Here is a 23,326-nt window from a genome sequence, read left to right on the forward strand (position 1 = left end):
TTTTGAAAAAGTTTCCCGTTTCGAGAAATGCTTGCATCCATACCAAAATGCTCAATCTCACCTAAAACGTGGTTGCTATAGAGAGTGGATATAATCATGTGTGGATATAATGTTCTTCATTCTCCACCGTCACTGAGCGGCGAGTGCTTGTGAATGTTAAGCACAAATGCGTCAACATATATTGGAACCACGGTCACGAATAAAAAAGAACTTTGGCAGCATCTCTTACGACCGTTTACAAAAGCTTGCATTAGTTTCCGAACATGTTTGTAACCTTTTAGGAACCCTGATGAAACTCCAAATTCGCTACGCTCGCATCACTGGCTTACATGACAGCGTTTGCGTGACGCAAAGGACATCATTCTACGTGACTCTTAACAACATTTACTGTTTAATGAGAAATTAGGAACACATCACCGTGAAATCTGCAAACCCCACACCCAATTATGCTCCATTTTGTAAAGGGCTAAAATTGGCAGAGAAAATTGGCCGACAGATGAATCGGCCGGGCCCTAATAATCATCCCTCAGTGCGATAATATCCTGAATCGGATCTGATTAGAAGGTGCAGGTGTTGCTTACTAAGTGACCGTTTAGTGTAGTTGTCAAGGACTACCTGTAAGGAATGGAAAAATGAGAGCTTTTTTGAAGCTGCTTGTCAAAACTAAGGGCCGGCTTAAATTCCAAAGTCTACAAACAAAACAGCCTGCTTAGATATATTGAATATCACCCATTCTATGCGGCAATTAGTTGGGCCTGCTTCCCCACGCAATCCCCACCTCCCTTTGCTCTTTCCCCCTGCCTATTCATCATGTTGATGGCTCACTTGGTGCTCTTCTAATGTTTGACTGAATCCATTGCATCCACTGTCACAATCTGAAAAGGCTGTCTTGCCCGCGGCCTGATTTCCTGTTTTTTAATTAGCTGAAAGACAAGCATGAAAAACAGTCTGTTTTTATTTCCCCGGTGCAGCATTTTGATGGAGTCAGATGGCGATGCAAGGCCTGTTTGTCGAGGAGTTATGAGGACTTTGTAACACCCTTAATTTCTCTTTATGGCTGTCCTTGGTCTGAGCACGTATGTGTGCGATTGTGTGCGTTTGTTTGTGTGTGCACTGATAGCAGCTCTTATCACAAATCTTTCCATTTTATTCCAGATATGCACGCCATTCATTCCTACCTTTCCCTTTATCTCCTTGGAAAGAATAAGATTTGTCCTGGTATAAGCTTAAAGGTCACATGAATGGTGTCAAGCCAAATCCTGCCGGGCACAAAATGTTATCCGCAAAGGGTGAAGCGCCTTTGTACGCTCATTTGTAGCGTTTCCCTAAAATGCCAAATATTCTTTGTTGCTTTGAGAGATTTGGACACATGTTTAGATTTCGGTCATTGAGCTCACTCAATCCAGGTCATATAACTTTGGATTCATTGAAGATACAGACTAACAAAAAATGACCACACTCAAGTGCTGGATTCAATTTAATGATTAAAAAAAAAGTAATTCTGTAGTAAAGAACTCCTCCTGTTGGGTGAAATAAATGTTTGGATCGATTGAATATCCTGCAATTTAGATTTTTCTTTTCATTTATGTCATCTTGGTTATGTTACTAGTATCAGTGCCAGTTAATTTCAAATATATGTATGTTTTAAATTTTACACAATGAGGATTTTTGGGGTCGAGCGAGTTTGAAAAAAAAAACAATCGTTGCTCCATCACCGATTTGATCAGGAGATGGATCAATATATTTAGTCTATCATCAACCCCTGTCTTAGCAAAAATGTTATTTTGCTAGACTGGCAGCTGTGCGTTACAGTGTAAAAACGGGCATAACTTGATTTTAGTATTTGTTAATTTGGTCGACGCACTACGCCTCACTGGGCATTCATATTGAATCGGCCAAACACGCCCAAACAACGGCTCCGTTAAGAGATGAAAGCTTTTAAACTTTAATGAATAACAAACCTTGTGGAGCTAGTTCTTATTTTGAGATAAATAAAATGTTTTCCGGAATTTCTTTACCAGTCAAAAAAAAAAAAAACTGCATGAACGCCATTACCGCTCACACATGCGAGAAGGCAAATGTTTTTGTCTCACAAATACACTTTGGCAGCACAGAACGAGGTTGTGTTTTGTAATGACTTATTTTCCAGATCTGATCAGTTATGTAATTGATAAATTACATAATTGCAGAAATGATGACATTACAGCAGATACCGATTTCAATCCAGTCGATCACATCGGTGTCAAGTCTCCTTTTTATATTCACGCCACTTGACTTACCCATGAAACACTTCTTTTCATTTTGGGTTTATTCTTGGGAAATCATTATTTCATTGTGATTTTTTTATTATAATATTTTATGAAGAATGCTACTACTAGTGTTTATTTATTGGAATCTGTCCAGTAGTTATCGTAAGATCGTGATATGGCCGGCTACTGACTCATCCATAGCTCGCCAGTTTTAGTTGGAGAATCAGCTGATCTCCACCTCCTGACCTGCTCCTTTCCACGTTTCATCCTCTTGACAGGTTGATGACCTCAAGGCCAAGCTAGCAGCCCAAGAAGTAGAGCTCAAGCAGAAGAACGAAGATGCCGACAAGCTGATCCAGGCAAGAACATTTGTTCACTCGACTTCAAAAAAACCTTACTGATATTTTTCCCATTTGAAGAATCTTTTTTACTATCTAGCTGGTTGCATTCTTCCAGAGATATTTTGCACTGACCCCAATACAAAAAAGGTTAAATGGCATTTTGCTTGCTTGTGTGCAAAGAAATGGATAGCATGTTGCACCCACCAATTGTTTACTGCTTTGTTTTATAGCTAGTTTTTGGGAACCACCGTTAAAAAAAAAAAAAAAAAAAAGATCCGTCCATCCACCAAATTATTTGGCTTCTACGATAGATAACAGACTTTACTTGATTAACAAATAGCGAGTCATCAGATTATATATGTTGTAAGTAAACAATAAATATGGTAATTGTGCCTTCTTCTGCCATCTGATCATGTATGCTTACGCCGCTACTCACACTAATTTATTGTCTGCCATTCGTAACTGTGCCAATATGCTATGCTAATAATTGTGGTTGCAGATACAGCCCAGTATCATGCTGAGAGCATACTTTATAACTCTGCTTGATTGTAGAGCGTCAATGTAGATCAGGGCTCGCAATTTAAAAGGGAAGTCAAAAATGTTCTATTCAATAATATGTTCTATGCAGCCCCGCTAGTCTAAAGACATATTTTTTTGTACATTTGTGGAACATGAATTAACCAGCGAAATTCAACAGTTTTCATCCATCTCAGGGGAGGACATCTGGCCACTTGTCGTCGACTGAAAATGTCACCATAGTGGGATCAGAGACCATGTGCAAGCTGCATGCATTATGTGCATACGTGCAAAATTTAAGCTATTAATATATTTAATTTTTTGATAATACATATCACAATACATGAATCAAATGAGCCACTATTAAACAACAAACAGTTTGAAGCAAACAACAAAATAAATACACTGAGATTTTTCCAGTGCAAGGGGTTCTCGCTTAAACATTCAAGGACGGCACAAATTGCTGAACAACATTTTTTCACGACAATCAACTCATTCAAAGCTGTAATTTAATAATAATGTATATATCTAATACTACTTTTGCTATTATTATATAATTATTGGTTTGGGTATTATTATTATTACTTTTTGGTGGTGAAAGTAGTAAATCTTCATTGTGGCCGATGCAGCGTGCTAAACTGTTAAAACTTCTCCAGTTTCTTCTTCAATTGCACTAAGCCATTTTAAACTAAAAAGAAAAAAAAAATTCTGGAAGTTAGAAGTGTAAGTTTTGAATCCAACAGGACCTCGTTCGCTGCCAACAACACGATTAGGGAACGCAATTTTAGGTGTCAGTTCAAGCTTTGTTGTTCTTGGTCTTGTTTTTTTTTTTTTCTTGTAAAATGAATTTCCTCAAAAAATGCGACTTATTCAAATGGCTTTTCTATCTTCTCTACTCAAAGCACTTCACACTGTTACCTCATCGACCTTCTGATGACGCAGCATGTGGGTTCAGTATTTTGCTCAAGGACACTTCAATATGGTCACACTGTCCGGGGATCAAACCGCCAACCTCTGAGTTAGGAAATGACCACTCTATCACTGAAACATATCGCCCCATACTTTGTAGCAATTTATGTTTATGTATACGTTATAGGAGTTATTTTCTTCTTCTGATGCAATTTTTGACTGGTGCGACGTATAATCAGGAAAATACGGTGTATGATAATATGCTCAGTAGTGTTTAAGAAAGTTCGGTGTTCAATTTATTTAATGAGTTTGAAAATATTCTAAATGTCATATTTATTCTAATTAGCATGCTTGCTATATTGTTTGTATTAATACAAATAAAAACAATAAGATTTTTTTTTAACTGTCAGATAATATTTTTCTGTGTTTTATGTCTTTTAAAGTTTTTACTGTAGTATAAAGTTTTGCTTAAATGTTATCTTCACAACACTAGCAGATATTATTTGAACTTTGAAACATCACATTCAGAACATATGAAAGTCCACACTACAAAAAACGTGCAGCCACTAACTCAGCTATAATACAATGTGTTGGCCCTCAGGTGGTTGGAGTGGAAACTGAGAAGGTGTCCAAGGAAAAAGCGGTGGCTGACGATGAAGAGGAAAAGGTGGCTGCGATGGCTGTTGTGGTCCGTGGCAAACAAAAAGATTGTGAGGAGGACCTGGCAATGGCTGAACCAGCTCTCATCGCTGCACAGGACGCACTCAACACTCTCAATAAAGTTAGTCACACTCCTTTAATTCAACTGCTTCTTTTTTACATGTTGGGATGTTCACTCTTGTCTCTGTTTTATATATCTATTATTATTTTTGTTGTTTGTTTTAACTAGTCCATCAAATTGGCAGAGCCAAACATTGTTCAGTGGCGTGCCCAGTAAATTACAATGGGGTGGCAGGTGAGCTGGGTTTATGCTTGACGTGTTCACATGGCCTGATTTTTGTGCCTGCAAAAAATGTCTAACTTTGTGCATGTTCTGCATAAAAAACATGGCAGACAGGCAAGTGCTCCTATTGACAACTAGTGATGTGGAAAATGAAGCTTCATGAAGCACTTATATTTTTTACTACTCTACATGGTGCACTTGGCTTCAGGAAAAACTTGTATGCATTATTTCTCCACTGCATCTTTAGACTAAGACTGCCGTTTAGGGGAGTCAGAAATGATCTCAAGTGCTTCATGAAGCTTCATCAGTCCATCACTACAGACAAGTGTTTTTCTTTGATTATGGTGTAGTGTTGTTCGTACGCCATAGATGCTGTACACTGCCCCCTATGGTCAGGGAGAATAACGGCTACGATCAGAGGCAAGCCGAGTATGAATTCTGTAAAAGTTGTATCGGCCTGTGTCCATATGGAGTGTATGTGAGTCAAGTAGTGGTGGGCCAATTAATTAAAATATGGATTTTATGGATTGATAATGGATGATGAGTGATGCAGTAACAACATACTGCCAATCAAGGTGTGTGTGAGAACCTGTGAGAGAAATAATCATGGTTAATACTCATACCTATGCCAGTTTCTCCTGTTGATGAAAGGAACTTTGATGTTCTGGATAGCTTGCTGAACCGTCTCAACACATTTTTATATGGATGGTCAATCTAAATGTATGTTGGCATTGTAATGCAACCGTGTGGAAACTGGTAAGGAGGAACCAATTATGTGCACCACAAAATCACGTGCTTAACGTCGGGCGCCATTGACACCACGTAGCTCCGCCCCTGATTACACAAGACATCCCCTTGAGATTAAATTAAATCTTAATTAATTTTATCTGATAAAATAAGGTTTTCTCTTTGTTCTACTGGCATTTTAGTTCATCCCCAGAAACCCATCCAGGTTTATGTGCTGCATGTGGGAATTTTAAAAACACCCTTTACATTTAAAAGGTTCTTTCTGGTGAAACAACCAGAACAGACAGTTCAATCACTGCTCTCTGAAGCTCTGTAAAATGTCCTAATTTGAATTCTCTGTTGTCTTCTCAAAGTCATTGCAGGTTAATCCCCTTTTCTCAACCTTTTACTTTTTCCACATTCTTTTTTTTTTGTTCCCCAAGCAGACCATTCAGACCATTCAAGGCTCTTTAATTATATGATGAGTCCCTCTATTTTTTCCCCACTTTAGAACAACCTGACAGAGTTAAAGTCATTTGGCTCTCCAGTAGCAGCAGTTACCAATGTCACAGCGGCTGTCATGGTCTTAATGTCGCCTGGCGGCAAAGTCCCAAAAGATCGTAGTTGGAAGGCCGCAAAGGTGATGATGGCAAAAGTGGATACGTTCCTTGATTCCCTCATAAATTTCAACAAGGAAAACATCCCGGAGGCTTGTCTGAAAGCTATTCAGCCTTACTTGCAGGTGAGTATGTGTTTTGTTTTTTTTTGTCCCCTTAGCTAATATTAAATGAGTATTTCCAGTTGTAGTAAAATAGCAATTAGAGTACAAACAGATCATTATATCACCATACTTCAACAGGATTAAATCAAATGAAGCTAATCAATTGATGCATGGTAATTTTTCTAAAGCTGCAATGAGATTACTTGCGCGTTATAAATAGCATCTCGCAAGTAGTTTTAATACACTTGCTGACAGTATCCACATGATACAGACGTCACTTCGTTTAGTGCTCTTTAATAGTGAAAAATAATTATATGCAGGCGAGTTGATTCTCTGATATGAGGGCCCTATTGGTCAAACAAGCATATTCCTAACTTAGCTGGGTGTTCAAAGCTGACCCTCAGGAGCTTTGTACGAGACAGGAAATGTCATCACCATGTGGGTATCATTAACAGATGAAATCTCCATACATCCTTTACTTATCATATAGATTAAATTTGTGTTTATGTCTTTAATCCATTCAGGATCCAGAGTTCCAGCCGGAACTCGTTGCTTCAAAGTCGAACGCAGCAGCAGGCCTTTGCTCCTGGGTTTTAAACATAGTAAAGTTCTACAAAGTATACTGCGAGGTCGAGCCCAAGCGCCAGGCTTTGACTAAAGCCAACGCAGAGCTGGCTGCGGCACAAGGGAAGCTCGCCACCATCAAAAACAAGATCAATGTAAGACACCTGGCATTGGACATTAATACAAATAAGGAAAAGAAACAAGATTTCAATAGCGAAAATCCAAAGCACGTATTAGAGGGTGATAAGGAACCAAGCTCTGCTACGAATAGCAAAAACAAAGCCAATGACTGAAGGATGTGTTTATAAATACCATAGAATAACAGTTTAAATTATAAATGTACTTCAAACTAAATATTTAAAATACTTCAATATAATTTAAAATTAAGCATCGCGCTTAGGAATATAACCCGACATTTTTCATTCGTTAGTGTGAGCTAATTTGAGCTCCTCAGCATAGAAAGAACAGTTGAGATACCGTGTATCGTTTCAACATACTTCCTTGACACCAATTACTATCTTCCTATTAGCACTTTCGTGGCATGTTGTGTTATTAGTGTGTTCTGCAAAGAGCACAAAATGTGCAAATGTGTAGCTGAGTTAAAAAAAAAAAAAAATTGTGAATTTGTGTATCGTGAACCGTGAATAGGCGAGACTGCATTTAAAGTTTAGTTATTCTTTTCGGTTAACGTGGCATGGGTTGAAAAATTACTCGTGAAACGTATGCATAAATATTCCTGACACATGAACGAGGCTGAACCCTGTAGTTATATGAAGTAATAAGAATTGGATTCCACCGACATGAAACAAAAACAACCCGAGGCAATAAACTGAAGAAACAATTCAGGAGATGAATTATTTTATCGCGGTTTGAGTGACAGCTGTTGACACATGAGCTCAGCCAGTAATTATACACTTTCCAGCATTTCATCAATACAAAGCTGGTGCGAGTGCTATTTAGGCTTTTACTGTTCATTAATCAAAACTCAATCCATCAGCCTAAAACCCCTATTGACAATAGCAGCTGTAAATAATTGTTTCTCAGTGGCGCTTGACATTCACCGCCTCAGAACGCCGGAGAGCCCCAGCGGAGCGTGTAGCTCTGGGCGGCCCGGAATGCTGCGGCGGTGTCTGCTGCTTGCGTCAAACCCTGCAGAGTTTACAGTGACGATTGTTAATAAGATCCAGCATGACTTCTGTTTGTCATTTCTCAGCCCCCTGTCAGATCATTTGGGCTAAAAAGTGAGTACAGAGGGAATAAGCAATCCTCAAACTAATCTCCTGAACCAGTGTGCTACACCGACTAATCCTGTTTGTCCTTGTGCTAATTGCTTCCACGTGACAAATAAATCCATCGACGGACAGAATGATGAATTTGACCAAACTTTTCACTCGCTCCCAAGTTTGCTGACAGACTACGCTGATCTATTTATCTCGGTATGTCCGTGCTATATTTATAACAAGTCACAATAATTGTTCTTTGTGTGTGTCTGTGTTTGATGGTATCCCAGCACCTTAATGGGAATCTGGCCAAGCTTACAGCAAAGTTTGAGAAAGCCACTGCAGACAAACTCAAGTGCCAACAGGAAGCAGAATCGACCGCACACACTATTTCTCTGGCAAACCGCCTGGTGAGCATATCCGTTTAGCTCAATGCATTAGTCCGACACACAATGCACAATAAGGATGGAAATTGATGCAATCAGTCAGTCAGTGTGGATGGAGGGAAAGTGACAGCCCAGTATTGTACAGTCCCAATTCCACTAAGCAGAATATTTTGCTATTTGTAGTATAGTCACAATTTGATGAATTGAAATTAAGAATAAGAATGAGGCTTTTTTTATTGTACAATATTTTAAAATCATAAATGCAAAAGATATAGCAATCATAGTGCTTAAGATATAGCAAGCATAGTGCTAGTAGTAGTTTTTTTTTTTTGCCCATTCTTTCTCTTTCCATACCCCACATTTTTCTTTTATATGATGCCATTCCGACCCAAACGCGTATTAATCCGTACGCATACAAATTAGATAGTACGTACGTATGCTGCCTCCTTCTCAAATGCAAATCCATATGTTTAGTATCTCTCTCACTCACATATGCATAATATGTAATTCTGCTGACTGGAACAAAACAAACAAGAGGACTGTTGACGCTGTTAATCTAAATTATGATTTGGTAGCAGAATGCCTGACAGCTGCAATAATAGGAGAATGTTTTTTCTTGTCTTCCAGTCAGTGGCGAATATCAATGCAAATGTTGCCAACATGCTGAAGTGTGCAGTGTTCCTGTGATGTATGCTAGAGAAGTTACCGTGGTGCCCAAGGGCAGCGTCACTTAAGTTTGGAAAAGCTTGGATATTAAGTTGAATATTGTTGATCCCTCGAGGAGAATGGCATCACTGCCGCAGTAAAGAGTAAAGGTGTTGTTACATGAGCAGAGAGGCAGTAAAGGATATAACAGCCTATTAAAAGTGGACCTGAAGGTGGTAAACTTGTTTGTGGGGATATTTTTGCGCCTTCATTCTTACGTAGTTGAGACTACAGATTAATTTATATCAGAAATGACTGAAAACCCTTCGGGAATATTGTCACAGTGCGTCTTATTTTTCAGGTGGGTGGTCTTGCGTCAGAGAACGTACGCTGGGCAGACGCGATTGAAAGTTTCCGAAAACAGGAAAGGACTTTGTGTGGTGATGTCCTCCTTATCACAGCCTTCATCTCCTACCTGGGCTACTTCACCAAACGCTACAGGTTACAGTTAATGGCTGAAACCTGGAGGCCTTATCTTAGTCAACTAGCGGTGAGTAGCCTTCATTAGTCTGATTGCTTAGTGTCAATATATATATATATATATATATTTTATTTTATTTATTTTTTTTAATTTTATTTTTTTTATTTTGAACATTCTGAACTGTGGAGAGCCACATGGCGTACGTATGACATATTGAGTATTGGTTCCCTGAAACAGGATTCGAAATAGGTTTAAAAATGACTGACTGTCACGCAAAAGTAGCCAGGCTATTTCACTTGATACACAACTGTAATGTTGACACATGTTATACTACCCTCCCATTTCAGAAGTGGGCCTATCGCGCACTCAAGTGCATAATTTCAATCATGCGACTGTGCTGCCCTATCTCACTCCAAATCTATACTTCAGGGGTAGCTTCCCAAAGAGCCTAACCATGGTTAGCCTCTCAGCTAACTATTTCAAATAATTTAACCCACTGGAGGTTTTTTGCTTCATGCTTTACTGCAGTACTTTCACTATTTCCTGTATACTCTATCCCTGTTTGCTCAAAGGTTCCCATACCAGTAACACCTGGATTGGACCCATTAACCATGCTCACGGATGATGCCGACATTGCCACATGGCAGAATGAGGGACTACCTGCGGACAGGATGTCCACTGAGAATGCCACCATTCTTACTTCCTGTCAGCGCTGGCCCCTTATGGTGGACCCTCAACTACAAGGCATCAAGTGGATTAAGACCAAATACGGTGACCGTCTGCATGTCATCCGCATTGGACAGAAAGGGTACGTTGTTGTCTATTAAAATGAGGACGTGTCATTTTCTTACCAGCTTTAACCTTACGATTCATTTATTTCGAAAGGTACCTAGATGCCATAGAGAGAGCACTCGCACAGGGCGATGTGGTTCTGATAGAGAATTTGGAAGAAAATCTGGATCCTGTTCTTGGACCTCTACTAGGAAGAGAAACCATTAGGAAAGGCAGGTAAGAAAACATTGAAATAGTCAAAAGACATCAACATTGTACTACTCTTATTATCATTTTTCATTCACTATGTCTGATAATTACCTTCTCCATCAAAGGAGATCCTTCCCGCAATATATTAGCAGAGCGTTTGCAAATTCACTCTGATGAGCGAGAGTGTGTGTTCTGAGAAGCAGGTCGTGCTCCCCTCCCATTAATTTCCGAACGCAGCCTATGATCATAAGCAATCGGCAGCTTGTGCTTGAACTGTTTCCATCTGCACTGCCTGATGCGCTGGCACACCGTGTCGTCAGTTGGAGCGCCTAGAGTGCGCTCTGCTCCTCCGTTATTGGTGCACTCTGACCAAATGGCACAGCTGAATAACGGTCTGAGTTTCCGAACGACAGGAGGGAATGTGCCCCAGGTAAAGGACACTAATTGTAGCTTCCTAACAATCTAGCTGTACACTAGTCTGGAAACAAAGCTGCTCAGCTACTAGCTAGTCGATATCATGGCTAGCAAAAACTAGCATGGTGTAAACAGAAGTAAACCGACTCTCAGCATGAGTGTTTTTACAACATGATAATCTTTCTGCACCATGCATCACCTGGATATTGGGAGTCTGCCAAGGAAACGCTACATTTTAAGCTAACTCACACTGCCCCGCTGACATGGGACTATCCAGTTCCAGTGACTACAAAAAAAAATCATTTTCAAAACTAGGGCTGTGACGATAATTCAATATTGATATGTATCGCGATAGTTGGGTGAGTGATATCAATAGAAAATGGAATAGATAAATTATCGTTCCACCCCCCAAAAAAAAAAAAAAACGGGGCAGATTCGACCTATCACTGCCCAACCCGTCACCAACTCCCTTCCATTGAGGAAATACAACCTGAGGCTTACGCATGCGCGCTGAGCTAGTGTGATTCAAAACTAACAAAAAGAAAAACGGGTGGCGTAACGTGGACTTACCGGCCGACTTGAGGAAACATCCCTCAGTTCCATCACACGGGGGCTCCGTTGCAGGGGAGGCCGGCTTGGATTGTACATTTTAAAATAAAACAAATCGGAATTCAGCCCTTTTCCCTTTTTTATTTTCAATAGTAAAAAAATAAATAAATAAAATAAATAATAATAATAATAATAATTTTATATATATCGATATCAACCGATATGGCATACATCACGTCACGATATAGTTTTCAGCCATATCTCCCAGCCCTAATGACACTCTTCTGCAAATACTTGGCAAATAAACTTCACTTACTGTATCGCCAACATCTGTATCGCGAAAGGAAATCAAGGACCAACCACATGCACATCGCAGTGAGACTAGGGTAGGATGGAAAAGCCATGTTAGCCTAAATTTGAACAAATGGTGTGTTTCTATTTATGGTTTGGCTTTTTTGTAACATACCCACAACATGAAGTGTGTTATCTCAGGTTTTGGACTGGTGTGATCCTGGTTTAGCCGCCATGTGCAGGTCCGATATTGCTCAGGGAGTTTTTGTGAAGGCTCAGACACCTGGAAAATTACAGGGAACATTGCTGGAAAGCATGTTATATTGCGGAGTAAACAGCTATAGTACTAACAAAGGTGTCAAATCTAGGTCCCGGAAGGAAAAACACGGCTGCAGTTTGGTTCTTCTCTTCGCCCCAGGAGCAAATTATGGCAGGCTTTTTACTTTCTGGGCCTGGATTTGACACTTCTGAGTCCGATCCGTGAATTGGGATATTTGGATGTTAGATCCAAACCAGGTAGTTTACCGTTTTGAGAGTGAAACTATAGAGATGATGAATGGTGACATCGGAAGTTAAAAAGCGCATTATGTATAAAAGATAAAAAAAAAAAAAGTACATGCATTTTAGTTTTACTGCTTGGCTCACGGTTTTTCTTTTCTTTTTTTCTCCCATCAACTTCGTCGTAAAACACAGAATGTTAGGTGCCCTATTGTTTAAATGTCAAGGACTTGAGGATTTTAAACAGTCAATACGAGTCAAGTCACCTTTCAAATCAATCTGTCAGAGTCTTTAAATTACCAGTCGTCACCTTTTTTTTAAAACAGGTATATAAAGATTGGCGACAAGGAATGCGAATACAACCCGGCCTTCCGCCTAATTTTGCACACCAAACTTGCCAGTCCTCATTACCAGCCGGAGCTGCAGGCCCAGTGCACTTTGATAAATTTCACGGTGACAAGAGATGGGTTGGAGGACCAACTTTTGGCAGCTGTGGTCAGCATGGAGAGACCTGACCTGGAGGAGCTAAAGGTGAGCATTTCAGTGACAGCACACAAAAGCACCGATCCAACCATCAAACTCCAAAGTGGAGTTCACCACAGAGCACTAATGTGTGAAATGTCACAGCCACATACGAGTGTTCAGACATGAAAGTGGTACCTGTCACTAAGCGCTATTATTCCAAAAAAAAAACAACTTTCAAAAGCTGCGTCCCTTAGCTCCTCTCCAGTAATACTGTCTGCTTTGTGGCGATGAAAAGAAACATTTGGTGAAGGGCTCCAGGGTCCTCCTTAAACCAGAAAACCAGCCGTAGCTCTCGTGCTTATTATTACTTATCTTTATATCAATTCATCAACAAAGAAACAGCATATAATATAAAACATCACACGAGGCCACAGGTCCAGTTAGCTTTGAATGATCCACTTTCAGATGGTGCCTTTGATTAGTAGCTCACAAAGTAGTTGTGGGATAATTACTGGGAAATCAGTCACTCGCTCAGGGAGATTGCTGCTCTTTTAATCGATGCTTGGCGATTGGGAGAGTTTTCTTTTTTTTTTTTTTTTTTAAATATTGGATCAAACGTGAGCATTGCTAATTAATTTTGAGCTGTATAACTTTTGAAACATAAAGTTTTGATATTTTAGAAGTGTATGAATACAGAAAAATATGGTGTTAGAATATTAAAATTAGGATATTTTAAATGAGTACTGTATTTTCTGGACTATAAGCTGCTACTCTTTTCCTAGATTTTGAACCATGCGACTAATACAACGGTGCGGCTCTTCTGTAGATTTTTCTCTCTCCGGTAGAGGCACTCTATAGTTCAGAAAATACGCTAAATAAATCTTGAATTTTTTTTTTCTCTTGGGTCTGTTCTGTTTTAATTAGCAAAGATGTTGCAGTGTTAAAAAGCACTGTTTTGGGAATCTCTTTATGTACCTTTATGTGCATTCACAGTACAAAATCAACATAGAAAAGCTGGTGGTGCTTGTGTTCATTTATTTATTTATTCATTTATTTTATTTTATTTATTTTATTTTTAAATTCTTGTAATTTTTAATATGTATATTTTTTTAATTTATTCATTCATTCATTCATTTATTTTTAGAAGAGTTGCTGCAGCGTATATACGGGTGCATCTTATAGTCCTGAAAATATGGTAGTCCTTCTGTTACATATTAGTTTGAAAATATATAATATGACGTAGGGATGAGTCTCATCTCATATTGATTGAAAATAATCACTCACATTCACAATTTACAGCCTTCAATTGCCCTTTACAGACGTAATGAAGTTAAGCAATGTAGAAAATGGATGAGTAGCGACGAAGAAGGAATATAATGTTATGTCTCTTTTAGGCATCTTGAAGACTAATTTCTTCATCACAGCTGACAGAAATGTGAAAAATAAATGACACATTTTTTGGTGTTACTTTCACCCTTAAACAGCAAAAAAAAAAAATGCATTGTTGCATAATTCTTCCCAATCTTATGCCACCCAATAGAACAGCTAGGCTCACGAATGTGCTCCAATAGTTTCTACAAAAAAATGACACAATCATACATCAACCAATATTTAATCTTAAAGTAAAACAAATTGTAGCTTTCCGAGTTTTTGACACATCTTTACACTTGAGTTATTTTCCGTTCATATATCAGTGTATACTTATTCCAAATGAATAATAGACGGTGTATGTTCCAGTAGATGTAAGTGACGGCCCTCATTATGCAACCTTTTGCAGCGAGGAGGATAACACTGCGGTTCCACTCACTTGATAACCAGCTGTACCTTTAAGCTGTCACTGCTGGTGTACTTTTGAGGATTAATGAGCAGCACATAGTCACGATGTCTACAGCATATTCCATGGATTGAATGTAAACGCAAGTGATTAAGTGAGAATTCACTTGATCAAAGCCCCGGCACCTAATGATGCCTCATGTCCGTCTCGTCAACAAATCTGCTCTTTTCATGTCTCTGTGTGTGTGTGTGTGTGTGTGTGTGTGGAAGGGAGTTGCTGGTGGAGCTACAGTAGGATGGCAATTAGACAAATCGCTGAAACACTTCCACGGTTCCAATGACAAGTGCGACAAGTCTTGTCTTTTCTTATAGAACGTTTGTGGCTGAAATGTGTGGGGATCGAAAGTTAATTTGGAACGCAAGTAATGGGTCGGACAGACTCGGGGACCATTTAAACAACAACTATCTGTTTATTTATATTTGCTAGATTCTGACCCCAAGGCTTTTAATCCATTAATTCAGATTTTTTAATAAATTAAAGCATGTTGGGTTGCTCAAAGCTTCACACCCGAAGTAGAAATGAAATGGTGAAGGGACATGTTATTTAATGAAGTTTGCTTCATGAGCATTTCACTGAGGAAGGAAGGCGAAGAGGAAAAAAAAAACTGAATTCACTCATCATTTTAATTAACAGTGAACGTTGAGAAGGGTGGCAGCGCGGGGTAACCTTTATGAAAACAGAACGAAATGCCATTGTGTGTATACAACGTGGACTGATAAAAATCATCAGATACTGAAGAACAAATTGGCCGCACCTATTCGTAACCATTTGAACGACTTTGCACCATTATACCTTTTAATGAGGTTTGTGTTGCTACTGAGCCATAAGAGCTCTCATTTAACCCCGCCAAAGATGGGCTAAGGAGCTTAAAATGTCAAGTTGGCTTTTCGGAGGGCTCTCCGGGGGGGCTCAGTCTATACAACCTTATGCCACAATAACTAATTCCTCTGCTCTTCCTTTCTATTCCTATGTGCATGCCTACATGTTGTTTTGCTCCTGAAGAATTCTTACCCAAGCCCGTGCTTGTTAATGGCACTTCAAACGCTCCACATCCCAAATTACCTAAACAGGGTTGCTCTGTGGCATTCATTTGGCGAAAAGATGATAGATTGCCTACAAAATATTTAAGTCCTAATTAGGGTGTTCTGCTGACTGGTTAATTGTTTATTTTTTGCCTAGCAGGGGGTAATTACATGTGCCAGAGGACAGCTAATCGCTATACACAGTCTTGTAATTGGATCTTTTGGGGAATATTTTGGGAGTGGGTTGCATTTTCCCCCAAGGCGCACATGAGTGTGGGCAATAGAAGGTCACCGTTGACTCACACAGGCCAATACCTCCAGTAAAATGTCCTCCATTCAAACTGATTTTGTCCAGCATATTCAGGTCCATCTTTAAAAGGCCAAACACATCACAAGCACTTCTGTCAAAGGGCAACGTTTTGCCTATGGAGCAAGTAATAAATTCAGATGCTCAGAAGAGGAAGTGAAATTAGTTCTAACAATGAAGCAAAATAACTTTAATCACCACAGTAGGAAATGCTGTCATAAAGAGAGCAATTAAGCAGCGTGATCGGCAAAACTCACTGCTCACCTGCTGCGATTTAAGATAGGTAATGAATGTCTTTGTCGTTACTATTTGCCACGGTAGAGCAGTAGAAGCAGCTCAGTAATGACCCAGGAGTGAGGTGGAAATGGGTCACAATGTGGAATTAACACATTGTTTTGAATTCACGCAACTTGCACTGGATCTACTTTTTCGGTCATTTTCATCCCCTTGTTGATGCTGGTCTTTCTTTTGGATTTAGTTTCGGGGAGAATAGTAATAGTTTAGCTCCAAATACAGTGGTCACCCCCTATTCTGTCATTACCATTATGTTAAGCACGGAAAGAATTATATTAGGAAAAACTTCAATAAGACAGTCATTATCAAGCGGAAGCGGCAAAGGACTATAATGAAGGGCGAAGAAGGATGAAGCAATAAAGAAAGTTACCCTTCGCTATTGACTTTGTTCTCCTCAAGAAAACACGGAACTTTGAAAAGTCGAAGTTCACTTTAAAATGTTTTCGCTTGAAGAACTGCAAAAAATGGGATGGTGCTTTATTCTAAAAGTGAATGTGGTGTGGATTAAAACCTTTACTGGCCAAATGGTGTTTTTCGATATGCATATGAATTGAATCCATAATGGCTAATATGTGTGGCTAATATAAAGGAGGCATACTATATATTAATGTGGGCAAGCAAAGCTCCCTACTTAATTTCTTGCTGGAATTGACACACCAAGGTTTAGGTTGCAGAAGTTGGCAGGCGTGTGATATCAGCATCCAACGGGAAGCTGGCTAATCTGGCCCAGCCGCTCCCTTCTTGAATCTGGCTAGCAATGAATAGGAAATTGATTAGCTCTGCCTTTGACATGCCCTTCAGTGTTAATGTCATATATTGATTTGAACCTTCAACATCCGCAACCACATCCAATAATATTGGACATAAAAGAGCCCAACAGCATGATTGATTCAATAAAAATTCACTTTCTGTTTCTTATAGTCCAACCTGACAAAGCAGCAGAATGGTTTCAAGATCACATTGAAGACACTGGAGGATAACCTGCTCTCTCGCTTGTCCTCAGCTTCAGGGAACTTCCTGGGTGACACTGAGCTCGTCGAAAACCTGGAGACAACCAAAAGCACTGCTGCAGACATTGTGGAAAAAGTGAAGTTCCTTTCGTTATTGGTTTTTGGAAATTATTTGTTTATTTCACCACACGCTCTTGAACTGAGTCGTACCATGTCAAATTGAATTGTCGTCCAACTGAATCACTTTAGAATTTAAAAGAATATTTAATCGACTTGCACCCTGTTAGAGATCTGTTATACTGATTTGGTGATTTTGCATTAATTCCAAGATATGAATCAAATTATTCAATTCAAGTTCTGTTACAAGCTTCACAAAAAATAGTATAGATGTAATAAATTAGTAATAATTGATCATGGACATTTTTTGTGGTCAATTAGTTTAATCACTTGACAGCACTATATATATATATATATATATATATATATATATATATATATATATATATATACACACAATAGACCATTTCCATACAGCATAAACACTAGTAGCCTATACGTATAGAGCACAAGATGTCCTATTTTCATGCTTTATGTTAGTGTGTAATGAATTAATAAAGATAGAAGTTGAACTCGTGCATGCTTTACTGTAGTTGTCACAACAATGCAGTGTAAAAACGCTGCTAATATTCCCTGTAGGGCTCATTATTGGACTTCCAGTTAACTATTTGGATCTTTTACTGAGCCAGAAAACTGCAGGTGCATTCGTATGCTGTGAACGTCAAATGTTAAGTGTGATAATTTTTTTTATTTTTTATTTTTTTTTGCTGCGCATGAGAATTGTATGAAGACATAACTGTGTAGAGTACTTTTTAAAGATTTTTATTTTCAAGCATCATCTCCCAAACCTTTCTTTGCGGCGAAATCAAACGTCGGGGCTAATTGTCACTTTCTCTGAGATCATTTTGCCTGAAAAAGCGTGAAATTGGAAAAGCTTCTCTGAAGTGTTTTATTAGTGGGGTGCAGAAATTCATCCTGCTGAACTCTCAAACCAAAGTGTGTACATATGTGGTGATTAATGCTTTTGTTTATGGCTGTGATTTTGTTTGACTGTAGGTAAAAGAATCTAAGGTGACAGAAGCCAAAATCAATGAGGCTCGGGAGCACTACAGACCGGCAGCTGCACGGGCTTCGTTATTATACTTCATAATGAACGACCTCAATAAAATCCACCCCATGTACCAGTTCTCTCTCAAGGTAGCCCATCTATTGACCGGCCATGTTCCCACACCCCTCAAGGGCCCTACTGTGAGATCCTTCTTAACACTCACTCCTCTTCTCCTGCCCTCCTCCTTCCATTTGCTCACCGTGTTTTATGCTCTTTGCCCTGTTTTATTGTGTTTGTGGCTCCCTAATGTGGTTATGTAGCGCTTAACGTCTTTCATATTGTCAGCCAGCAAGCTCTGAGAGGAGGCAGTCTGAGATATGGTTTGCAATCACCCTCAACTCTCACCAGTACAGTTCCTGCCCCTGCTCGGTCTATTTTCAAAGATAATCAAATGAAAACACACTTTGAGACTGCATGACAACTTGTATGGGAGGAAACAGTTTATGATGTGGGTTTATCACACCAAGTTAGGGCAAAGTCTATTTTTGCTTAGATGCTAGACATTACTGTAAAAAAAAAACAAAGCAATTAGATGCAAGGGATTTGTTCACCGCTAATCACAAATCAGATGTCGAATGAAATCCGAAATAGACAAAAAAACTATATCTCAATGGTGCAACAGCTAACTTTCTTTGTTCCTTTCTAAGGTCACTGGCTCATTTTAAATTTTTGGTAATAAATGTATTAGTTGCATAAAATAAGTTTGGGGGAAAGAAGTATCTTGGTCAGTCAGCATTGACTCATGAACTTTGCCAATGTTGACTGTGCTTTGCAGGCTTTTAGCGTGGTCTTTCAGAAGGCAGTTGTGAAGGCTGAACCCGACGATGATCTGAAGCAGCGGGTGTCCAACTTAATTGACAACATCACTTCTTCAGTCTTCCAGTATACCACCAGAGGCCTGTTTGAGTGTGACAAACTCACGTACATAGCTCAGCTGGCCTTTCAGGTACCAAAAGGCTGCAGGAATGCTCTTAAGACCCTAATCAACTGGCAGCGTGTGCTTGAAAATACTGTGCAACATTTGTCGTATCTGCAGATTCTTTTAATGAACAAAGAAATAAACCCTGCTGAGCTGGATTTCCTTCTGAGGTACCCCGTCCAACCTGCTGAGACATCACCGGTGGAGTTTCTTTCCAGTCACTCCTGGGGTGGGATTAAGGTACTTACTGTAAGATGCCGGACTTAGACACATCTTAATTTGTGTTTGCCATGTAGTATTAATTGATGCAAATTTAATTGGAAATTCTGAAAAAAGGATAATTAACTCTTCGACTGTGACATATTTGTTCTCAAACTTCAACTCTGTCATTTAAGTTGCAAAATTATTACGATCTTGACTGGATTACTTCAATTTGGAGTCAGGCTATCCTCCATCAAGCGGCTCCAGTTGGTCCAAAATGCTGCTGCTTGTCTCTTGACTGGTGCTCATAAGAGGGAGCACATTACTCGTACTCTGGCGTTATTGGCTCTCTGTACATTTTGGAGTTATTTTCAAGACTTTCTTATTTGTTTTTGAATCTTTAAGTGGTCTATCCACCCTTACGCACCTGACTCAGACCAGTTCTATTAGACGTACCAAAGACTAAGCAAAGACTCAGAGGGAATCAAGCCTTTTACGTTGCTTTCGGCAAGCCCCTTTGAATCCCATCTTTATAATTAATTTTAAAACTCATTTTTATTCTTTGGCTTTTGACTCAGCATTTGACTGAATTCCAAACAGTTTTTGAGCTTTTTACTGTCTTCATTATGAATTGTTTTTATTGTTTTTGTATGGCTAACTTTTGCTTCATGTGGATTTCTTAGTGTTTTATGGATGCAGTTAAGTTGAGTTCTTGACGTTACTGTTATATCTCCCGGACTCAGGATCTCGTTTCCTTTTGGTAGAAGTCTTGATCACACCCTATATGCAGTTTTTGCCACACTTCTTTGTTTCCGAATGCACATCATGTAGATCGGCTCACTCCTCATGATGACTTGCATGTGCCTTTTTTTATTCAGCAGTCCAGACCTAAACTGTTAAATGTCAATAGTTTGATATCGTAAATTTAAAATGTACATTGTACACAACATTCCAACTTCATTGGAATAGGGGTTTGTGTCCTTTAGCTTGCGTTCTAGCTTTTTACCTGGCATGTCACTCTCATTTTTTTTTTAAGACGTTCCTATCATTTCTGGTAGCATATGGGGACATAATTGGAGTCTGTTTTGTCCATATCATCTTCACCGCTGCTTTGACAGCCCGTGATTCACCTGGGCTCATCTTTGAAGCCCTGTGTCACTCTGTATCATTTAACATTGGATGACACATGGACAAGCTTCATATCCCCAAAGTCTCTGTAAAGAACCAGTGTGTGCTAATTTTGCCCTAAAGAGCAGAGGTCGTCCGTCTTGTCACATTTATTTAGCAGCAAACTAAATGAAATGGCAGCTTGCGTCTTTAGCCTTTTACGCTAATGAATTTTTCAATCTCGACTCCATGGATAGTATCTTAAGCTAAACTCCACTTACGGGGTTTGGAGACTGCTTTCCTCAACTGCACTCAGCCTAATGTGGATGCCCAAGCACTAACTGATGGAATTCTCTCTTGAACTTGATACTTTGATTGTTTAGTGCTCTTGATGATATTAGCATACACACACGCGCACGCACCCCCCCACACGCACACACACTCCCACACGCACACACACTCCCACGCACACACACGCATATATATTTATTTCTTTATTTATTTATTTATTCAGATTTGTGGTGTTTTTGACGGTTGTTTCATTTCTGGTGATGTCATCGATTTTTAGTTTCTGTACTTGGTGGATTACATCAAACATGTTCTATGGCCCCTTGGTGGTAATGCAAGTGTCAATGGTTTTTATTTATTACATGCCCAGTGATTGACTGGTGACCAGTCCAAGTCCCAAAGTCAGCTGGGATCAGTTAGCCCAGATCTATTAAAGACAAGCGGTGTCGAAAATGGATGGATAGATAATGACAATACCATACATCCTCAGAACTAAAAGGAAATTTATTCAGAGAGACAGTTTGACCACGTGCTTGTGCATGGAATGACACGTTTCTAATAAATCTGCTTAAAGTTGACAACATTGTCAAACACGCACATAATTTTATGAAGTGGTATGAAGTGTGTTTAACGTTTGTTTTTGGTTTTTTTTTGCCCATTCCCTGCATCAACAGTCGCTGTGCTTGATGGACGAGTTCCGGAACCTCGACCGAGACATTGAAGGCTCGGCCAAACGCTGGAAGAAGTTTGTGGAGTCTGAGTGTCCAGAAAAAGAGAAATTCCCGCAAGAGTGGAAGAATAAAACCTCTCTCCAGAGGTTGTGCATAATGAGGGCACTGAGGCCTGACCGCATGACGTATGCTGTAAGGTGAGAGGTGAAACGATCACTTGTCCCTTTGCTCTCTGATCTGTGATGCTTTTCCTGACCTCCATCGTTAAAATACTATAGATTTAACATCTTGAACTTTGCCTCAAAGTTTGAACTTAGAAGATAGCCCTTCTCACCTCTGACTGCCAACCCATTTGTCTGTTGCCCAATAACAGCTTCAGCAGCACATCTTAACTTCGTCTTAATCAATGAGCCTAATACATTAACTGTACATTATACAGCAACAAAATGTTGCCAATAATATAGATTAAAATGCACATGCAAGCAATAGAAAATAAATAATAAAATATAAAAAATGTAAATATATATATATATATATATATAAATATATGTATATATAATATAGATATAATATATATATATATATATATATCATTTTTAATATAAAAATGTTAATAAATTAAAAAATACTACTAATATAGAAGTACAGTTTTGTATCTGATCATGTGTCAACAGTGTTCTTGTTTTGACTCCCCAAAAAAATTATCCCACATTTTGAAGACGATCGATTGGTAATTTCTAACATGATGAGCAATGGACGATGGTTCTTTAATGAATGGCGGGGGTGTATGAAGGATTACAAGATTATTACGGCCTTCAGAGATCTGGTGGAGAATTTAGTGAACTGGTGCATCTGGAATCATCTTGTCCTCAATACAAGCAAAACTAAGGAGCAGAACCACCTCTCAGCCTATTGCAACATTGAGATAAATGCGTCTGGCTATCGATCTAGCTAGCTATGAATCTAGCTCCCTAAATACATCAATGGATAGATAGCTATCGATCGATAAAACTAATAAAAAATAAAACGGTGGAAAAACAAAGTGTAAACTGTAGAAAATTATTTGACGTGGTGAAAAAACAAGATTTGGAGCATTGTAAACTAAGTATATCTGGTGACATTAGATTTTTTTTTTTATCGTTACCATGGAGGATATTAATATTTTTTTAGCTCAGTAAATCAGTTAACTCAGTTTTATTTTCTTCAAAAATAATTTGCATACTTTGCAATTATTGTACTAGCTGTACATCTTTAGCTCATCATCTCAGAACAAAACACCGTGTTCAAGTTACCACTGGATCTTGCAAACCAACAGTGCTGGAGTGTGGTGCTTGTGGGCAGTTTTGAGAAATGTTTCTGAGAAAAATGCCTGTAAAGATGTCTCAGTTTAGATCCTTTTCAAGAATCAAAGAAAGCTATTAGAACAGGCTTTGAATTAAGTTTACTCCATATTTTTTGATTGCCTGGAATTGCATCAATTCTCGAGCTATTAGTCAAGTAAATAACTGTTAAAAGATTCACAAAAATAGTAGTTGAAAAATGTGATTAATCGCAATTAATCATGGAATTTTTTCATGATTAATTAGTGAAAAAATTTAATCACTTGACAGCACTAGTAAAAAAAAAAAGAAAAATCCTCTTTTCATTGTGTATTCAACATCATATAACA

At 38.9% G+C, this 23,326-nt stretch overlaps 2 protein-coding genes across 2 annotated transcripts in view; both read left to right on the top strand.

Moving 5' to 3' along the window:
* LOC148317140 (dynein axonemal heavy chain 9-like) overlaps positions 1-2,844 on the top strand; it is a 69,369-nt gene extending 66,525 nt beyond the window's left edge. The window contains exons 33-34 of the mRNA XM_088285229.1: positions 2,528-2,608; positions 2,821-2,844. Of these exons, the coding sequence (XP_088141355.1) occupies positions 2,528-2,608; positions 2,821-2,844 (105 nt within the window). The remainder of the gene's footprint in view (positions 1-2,527; positions 2,609-2,820) is intronic.
* A 1,782-nt stretch (positions 2,845-4,626) lies between these two features.
* LOC148317141 (dynein axonemal heavy chain 9-like) overlaps positions 4,627-23,326 on the top strand; it is a 40,789-nt gene continuing 22,089 nt past the window's right edge. Inside the window, exons 1-13 of the mRNA XM_088283822.1 lie at positions 4,627-4,796; positions 6,196-6,426; positions 6,930-7,124; positions 8,480-8,599; positions 9,582-9,770; positions 10,274-10,509; positions 10,587-10,709; positions 12,761-12,965; positions 17,278-17,442; positions 18,420-18,560; positions 19,247-19,417; positions 19,508-19,630; positions 21,661-21,854. Of these exons, the coding sequence (XP_088139948.1) occupies positions 4,692-4,796; positions 6,196-6,426; positions 6,930-7,124; positions 8,480-8,599; positions 9,582-9,770; positions 10,274-10,509; positions 10,587-10,709; positions 12,761-12,965; positions 17,278-17,442; positions 18,420-18,560; positions 19,247-19,417; positions 19,508-19,630; positions 21,661-21,854 (2,198 nt within the window). The 5' untranslated portion in view covers positions 4,627-4,691. The remainder of the gene's footprint in view (positions 4,797-6,195; positions 6,427-6,929; positions 7,125-8,479; positions 8,600-9,581; positions 9,771-10,273; positions 10,510-10,586; positions 10,710-12,760; positions 12,966-17,277; positions 17,443-18,419; positions 18,561-19,246; positions 19,418-19,507; positions 19,631-21,660; positions 21,855-23,326) is intronic.

This window comes from Idiotropiscis lumnitzeri, chromosome 20 (assembly GCF_059441095.1).
Source record: "Idiotropiscis lumnitzeri isolate Australia: NSW breed Sydney's pygmy pipehorse chromosome 20, RoL_Ilum_1.0, whole genome shotgun sequence".
Classification (NCBI taxonomy): Eukaryota; Metazoa; Chordata; class Actinopteri; order Syngnathiformes; family Syngnathidae; genus Idiotropiscis; species Idiotropiscis lumnitzeri.